The sequence below is a fragment of the Canis lupus genome, chromosome 11 (assembly GCF_048164855.1).
Source record: "Canis lupus baileyi chromosome 11, mCanLup2.hap1, whole genome shotgun sequence".
NCBI lineage: Eukaryota > Metazoa > Chordata > Mammalia > Carnivora > Canidae > Canis > Canis lupus.
Window position 1 is genome coordinate 71,369,583 of NC_132848.1, and position 7,286 is coordinate 71,376,868.

The 7,286-nt window shown below is 37.9% G+C and overlaps 1 protein-coding gene across 3 annotated transcripts in view; it reads left to right on the forward strand.

Annotated features, from left to right (window-relative positions):
- The window catches only part of GMCL1 (germ cell-less 1, spermatogenesis associated), a 61,005-nt gene that overhangs the window by 39,097 nt on the left and 14,622 nt on the right, over positions 1–7,286 (forward strand). For all 3 annotated transcript variants that reach the window (XR_012003717.1, XM_072768697.1, XM_072768695.1), the window contains 2 exons: positions 260–405; positions 2,384–2,471. Coding sequence is in view for 2 of the 3 variants with exons in the window: in XM_072768697.1 (XP_072624798.1) it covers positions 260–405; positions 2,384–2,471 (234 nt within the window). In the remaining variant the exon portion in view is untranslated. The remainder of the gene's footprint in view (positions 1–259; positions 406–2,383; positions 2,472–7,286) is intronic.

The following is a 7,286-nucleotide window of genomic DNA, read 5'->3' on the forward strand; positions in this document are numbered from 1 at the left end:
CAAAACAGATCATGAAGAAGTGATATTATGAAAGTACCTTAAAGAATGGTGACCATGAGGGCTGCTTTTCTGGTTTTGAAATACACTATACCGACACGGTAAACCTTTATATATATTCTGTGTGATAAGCCTTAAAGGAAAAGTACCCATGAGGGATAAATATTTGAAAGGAGTTAAAGAAAGGACATTTTGAAATTTTTATTTTTGATTTGCTAGTGTGATAAACTGAAGTAAATCTTTCTCTTTTGTATTTCCTTAGTACTGCTGGCGGTGGACAGGTTTTAACTTCGGCTTTGACCTGCTTGTAACTTACACCAATCGATACATCATTTTCAAACGCAACACACTGAATCAGCCATGTAGTGGATCTGTCAGTTTACAACCTCGAAGGAGCATAGCATTTAGGTAGGATGAATTTCCCTGCCCCATTCCTCCTCCAGAAAAAATAAAAGAAATGAAATAAAACCCAATAATTTACACCAACCATAGTAGAGTTTTGATAAGATACAATATATATGAAAATATATATGAATGTGCAAGGAAATAATAATAATAAGCTTTTATTGCTGTGACATGTTAGTAATAATCAAAATAAAAAAGTCTGGATCTAGTATGTCAGAAAGAATAGGCTAGAATATGAATGATACAGGATTGGTAATAGACTTGAAGCTGTTGCTTTGCTGCTGTTCTTGCAGATTATAGGTCCAGAATGTAAAAACAGCAAGGTATTTTTCCAGGAAAACATGTCTGGTATTGTCCTTCACTTTCTGTGGGATTTCAAAAGTCCCAAATTTGCCAGATAGTTGAGCTGGCTCTATCTGGAGAAGATGCTGATGAATTGGAAAATAGCTTAATGAATGGGTTTTTTTAAAGTCATATATTTACCTTCTACCATATGTGAAATTAACTCAAAATGGATCAAAGACCTACACATAAGAGCTGAAACTATAAAACAATTCTTGGAAGAAAACATAGAGGGAAATCTTCTTGACATTGGATTTGGCAGTGCTTTCTTCAATATGACACCAAAGCAGAGATAACAAAAGAAAAAAATAAATTGGACTTCATCAAAATTAAAGTCTTGTGTACCAAAGGACACTAGCACAAGAGTAAAAATGCAACAACCCAGAGAATAGGAGAAACTTGCTAACAATGTATCTGATAAGGAGCTAATATCTAGAATTTTAGAGAACTCCTAAAACTCCATAACAAAAAGACAAACAACTTTATTCACACATGAGCAGTGGACTTAAACATTTCTGCAAAGAAGATATGCAGATGGCTAATGAGCATCTTTTCAAACATGAAACATCACTCATCAGAGAAATGCAAATCAAAATCATAATGAGATAGCACCTCAAACCCATTAGAATGCCTATTATCAAAAACAACAAAAAGTGTTGATGAGGATGTGGAGAAATTGGATCTTTGTGCATTGCTGGTGGGAATATAAAATGGTGTGTCCTAGGTGGAAAACGAAATGGCATTTCCTCAAAAAATTAAACATAGAATTAGCATATGATCCAGCAATTTCTCATCTGGGTATTTACCCAAAAGAACTGAAAGCAGGGTCTGGAACAGATATCAGTATATTCATTTTCACAGCAGCGTTATTCCCAGTGGCCAGAAGGTGGAAGCAGCCCACGTGTCCCTCAGCAGAGCTCTATGTAGATATTGTCCGTACCTACAAAGGAATTTTATTCAGCCTTGAAAGGAAAGGAAATTGTCACATATGCAACAACATGAACCTTGATGACCTTATGTTAAGTGAAATAAGCCAGTCACAAACAAATAGGGTACGATTGCACTCATACAGAGTACGTAGAGTGACAGGTTCACCGAGAAAGGAGAACGGCATCAGTGGCGAGGTGGGGTGGGGATCTGTGTGCGCTGGGTGCAGAGTCCAGGCGGGAGGAAGTTCTGGACGTGGAGGGCAGTGCTGACCGCAGGACCATGAGGCTGTGTTTAAGGCTGAGAACTGTAAACCTAGAAATGGTATTTTAATTTTATGTATGTTCTACCACAACAAAAAGACATTTATGTATTATTTTAGATCCCAGGTACGTATAACAGCACAAGCGTATAAATCTGTAACAGGGTCGGTTTAGAATTTGAAAAGACTTTTTAAGACCTTTTATCAAATAAAAGAATATGGAAGAAAAAGTGAAAATGTTAAATATTAAAGTGAGGGAGAGCATGTTTAAGTTAATCTGTGGTTAAAAAACCATTTAGGGGCACCTGCTGGTTCAGTCGGAGGAGTACGCAACTCTTGATTGTAGGGTAGTGGGTTCCAGCCCCACGTTGGGTGTGCAGGTTACTTGGAAATAAGATCTTAAAAAAAAGATCATATGTTTGTTATTTCTGTTTTTCTTTTTAATCCTAGATTACGTTTGGCCTCTTTTGATAGTAGTGGAAAACTAATATGTAGTAGAACAACTGGCTATCAAATACTTACACTTGAAAAGGACCAGGTATGTTTGATTACCTTTCTGGTATTTGTCTTTTGAATCCTCTCTTGAAAATTCTTAAGTAGAATTAACATTTGATTTAAAGACTGGTTTAAAAGTTTTTTTGAAGGCAGGAATGGAAATATTCTGTTCACTTATGCATAGTTTGCCCTCATTTTATTAAAAGTGTAACTAAGACAAAAAGAGGAAAAAGAAAACTCAATTTGATTTGAGGGGCAGGGAAATGCTGATAATAGGGAAATAATTGTTTATCCTGAATAACTTCTTCAGAAAGTTATGAATCTTAATTGCTTTATCCATTGTGTTCATAAGTGCATTTATTTATAGATTATTAGCAAACACCTTGAAGATAATCCAGTATGTCTCCATAGCTTCTGAATATTAAGAGAACATTATGCTTTAGCATAACAGGTTTGTAAAGTAGCAAGCATCTGTAATATTCCCAAAACTCTCTCTAAAGCCATCTGTTTCTTCATGTATCACATGCATGTAGAAGTTTCAAGATGTCATGATGAGAAAGTAAACCATTTCAAAAAAGTAATATGAGATCTGTTAAAATATTAAGTTTGGGGACGCCTGGGTGGCCCAGTCAGTTAAGCGCTGTCAGCTCAGGTCATGATCCCAGGTCCTGGGATCGAGTCCCATATTGTATCACATTGGGCAACCTGCTCAGTGAAGAGTCTGCTTCTCCCTCTCCCTTTGCTCCTCCCGCCTCTTGCTCACCTGTATGTGCACACGTGCAAGCACACACACTCTCTCAAATAAATCTTTATTTTTTATTTATTTATTTATTTTTTAATTTTATTTACTTATGATAGTCATCAAAGAGAGAGAGAGAGGCAGAGACACAGGCAGAGGAAGAAGCAGGCTCCATGCACCGGGAGCCTGACGTGGGATTCGATCCCGGGTCTCCAGGATCGCACCCTGGGCCAAAGGCAGGCGCCAAACCGCTGTGCCACCCAGGGATTCCCTCAAATAAATCTTTAAAATATATATATATTAAGGAAGTGTACTTCTGTTAAGACTAACCACGATTCCAAGGGACATACTGTTTTAATAAAGGGTTAAGAGCCTAGAGTTTACATAAATTATTAGCAGTTAGCAGTTTTTTCCAGACTGAAGGGCCTCTTACAGAACATCAGATTTTAGCATTGCGAGGAACCTTGGGGTGATAATTCTCACCTCACGTAGCTCTAACCTCACATACCCTGTATGAGAACACCTTTAACAACATTCTTATAGAGGATCCTCCACTTGTAATTCTAGCAACAATGAGCTGACTCTCTCACATGGTAGATAGTATTTGAGAAGATAGATAATAGAAGTTCAAATCTGCCTTCAGTAGAACTCTGTTGGTCCTTCTGGAGCTGCATGAACAATGGCTATCTTTACTTTCTACCTGGAATGTCATAAACAACCACAGATTTAAAGCACCAGGCCAAGATAACTGTATTTCAAGTGCTCCTTGAGTTTGTTCAGCAAACATTGGAGTTCCTGCGGAGTGCTAGGTTCTGTGCTAGGAGTAGAGTAAATAAAGAGAAACTTGTGTTCCTCTTTATATATATATATAAATATACAATATAATGTGTATTTGTGTATTGTATAAATGTAATGTTGAAGGAGAAGTTTCTAACTTTGACTGTGGGGTTGAGGGCAGGTGTGGTTGTTGGGGGAGGAAGAGAAGGGACAACAGAGACAACAGCTCCTGGAAAATTTCCTTTCCTGGAAAAATTGAAAAGGGAATGGATACCTGAATGAAGCCTCAATTGATGAATAAGATGGAGGCAAGAGAGCACAAGGGTCATTGGAGGAATTGAGAGAGGTTTGGAAGAGTTCAGTAGGACGAGAGCCAAGGCATGATGGGCTGAGGCTGGAGCGTGGACTTTTTCCTGAAATCTGTAGAAAGCTTTGGAAGGGTTATGGTTGGGAGTTGCATATGTGTGTTTTATATAGGTTATAGATGTTAAAGAAAAAAATGGAAAATATAAAAAAGCAGAAAGAAAAATCATACTTATCTCACTTAAAGATAACACCAAAATTAGATCTTGCTGTTATTTTATGACCTATTTTTCCACATTGTTATATATAGCTCTTATCAATAAAATGTATATCCACAATGTCATTTTTATTATTACATAATATTAGTTATTTTGGATATACTATGATTTAAATAATTCCTCCTTTGGGGGTAAAGTTTTTTGTTTTTTCACTATTATAAAAACACGTACATATATCTTCACACATTTTTATGGTTTTTTTAAAGATTAATTCCACGAGGGAAAATTCTTGTCAAATGGTGTACACATTTTCTATTGTTTAGATTGCGCTTTAAAATGATTGTCCAGGGCAGCCCCGGTGGCGCAGCAGTTTGGCACCGCCTGCAGCCTGGGGGGTGATCCTGGAGACCTGGGATCGAGTCCCACGTCCGGCTCCCTGCGGGGCTTATATGCATGGGGCAAACCAATAATGCACGACGTACATAGAGGAGGGAAAAAAAGAAATTTTGGACATACTGGCATAGCACAGTAGAGTTGTTGCAATATATGAATAGAGGAGGGTTTGTTATCAGGGAATAGTTTAAGAAGAATTTCAGCTTTGGGTGCTGATGGTGGAGCTGGTGCTTCTTCCTTGAGTCTTAGGGAGGGTGATTAGTCTCCATTTTTGGTTTACAAGACCAAGGTAATAAATATACTACAAAGACTCTTCATTTTAGGAGATTGTTTTCGATGATACTGATAGTTGGTAGTAGGACTAAGAGGATGGTAAAGTATAGAATGGAGACGATTTGGCCAATAATAATAAAGGGGTGCTCTACTGGTTGTCCCCCGATTCATGTTAATGTGAGTAGATCGGCTGTTAGTAATCAGAATAAACATTGACTGAGGGGTCGGAATATTATTCCACATTGTTTGGATGTGTAAAATAAGGAGATAATTGCTAGAATTAGGATGGAGAATACTAAGGCGAGAACCCCTCCTAGCTTATTGGGGATGGATCGTGGGATGGTGTAGACGAATAGGAAGTATCATTCAGCTTAATGTGTGGGGGAGTGTTGAGGGGATTTGCAGGAGTATAATTGTCTGGGTCTCCTAGTAGGTCTGGTGAAAATAAAACTAGTGATATCAGTACTAAAAATAGAAGTAGGGCTCCTAAAATGTCTTTGATTGTATAGTAGGGATGGAATGGGATTTTGTCTGAGTCAGATGTGATTCCTGAGGGGTTGTTGGATCCAGTTTCGTGTAGAAATAGGTGGACTATTGCTAGGGCTGCGATGATGAATGGGAGGATAAAATGGAATGCAAAAAATCGTGTTAAGGTTGCCTTATCGACTGAGAAGCCACCTCAGATCTATTCTACTAGGTTAGTTCCAATATAAGGGATAGCTGAGAGAAGATTTGTGATGACTGTGGCTCCTCAAAATGATATTTGTCCTCATGGTAGGACATAACCTATGAATGCTGTGGCTATGGTTGCGAATAAGAGAATAATTCCGATGTTTCATGTTTCTATGAATATATAGGATCCATAGTATAAGCCTCGTCCTACATGTATGAATAGGCAGATAATATAGAGGCTCCATTTGCATGTATATAACGGATGATTCAGCTGTAATATCTCGACAGATATGAGTGACTGATGAAAAGGCTGTCGATGTGTCTGATGTGTAGTGTATAGCTAGAAATAAACCTGTTGTCATCTGTAGAATCAAGCACACTCCTAGCAGAGATCCAAAGTTTCATCAAGCAGAGATGTTTGATGGTGCGGGGAGATCAATAAATGAGCTGTTAACAATTTTAGCTAGTGAGTGAGTTTTTCGAATGTTGGTCATTAATGTTCTTTTTTTTTTTTTTTAATTTTTATTTTATTTATGATAGTCACACAAAGAGAGAGAGAGAGAGAGGCAGAGACACAGGCAGAGGGAGAAGCAGGCTCCATGCACCGGGAGCCCGATGTGGGATTCGATCCTGGGTCTCCAGGATCACGCCCTGGGCCAAAGGCAGGCGCCAAACCGCTGCGCCACTCAGGGATCCCTATTAATGTTCTTATAGTTGAAATACAACGATGATTTTTCATGTCATTAGTTATGGTTAAATTCCATGTAGGAATAATGATAACATACATTGTATTTTAAGCATTGTCTTTGTAATGAGTTTTGTAGGTTTTGCTACAAAGCTGTCTCCTATTTATGGTGGGCTTGTATTGATTATTAGTGGTGGGATTGGTTGTGCAATTGTGTTGAATTTGGGGGGGTCTTTTTTAGGGTTGATGGTCTTTTTGATTTATTTGGGAGGTATGCTTGTAGTTTTTGGTTATACGACTGCTATGGCCACTGAACAGTATCCTGAAGTTTGAGTCTCTAATAAGGCTGTATTAGCAGCTTTTATTACTGGCTTATTATCTGAATTGTTAACTGCCTGTTATATTTTAAAGGATGATGAGGTTGAGGTAGTATTAAAATTTAATGGAATGGGAGACTGGGTTATTTATGATACTGGGGATTCAGGGTTCTTTAGTGAGGAAGCTATGGGAATTGCGGCATTATATAGTTATGGTACTTGATTAGTGATTGTCACTGGTTGGTCATTGTTGACTGGTGTGTTGGTAATTATGGAGGTTACCCGTGGTAATTAAGGATTAGTAGGCTAAGGGTTATGGTAATTATAAAGGAGAGAAAGTATAGTTTAGGCCTTTTTGGTTAGAAACTAAGGTGGAGGATTTTATTTGAAAATGTGAGATTGATTTGGGTAAAATATTTTCTAGTCAAATAGAGTGAGTCTAGGAGTATTGATGCTGATTTTTTACTTATAGACAGGCTTA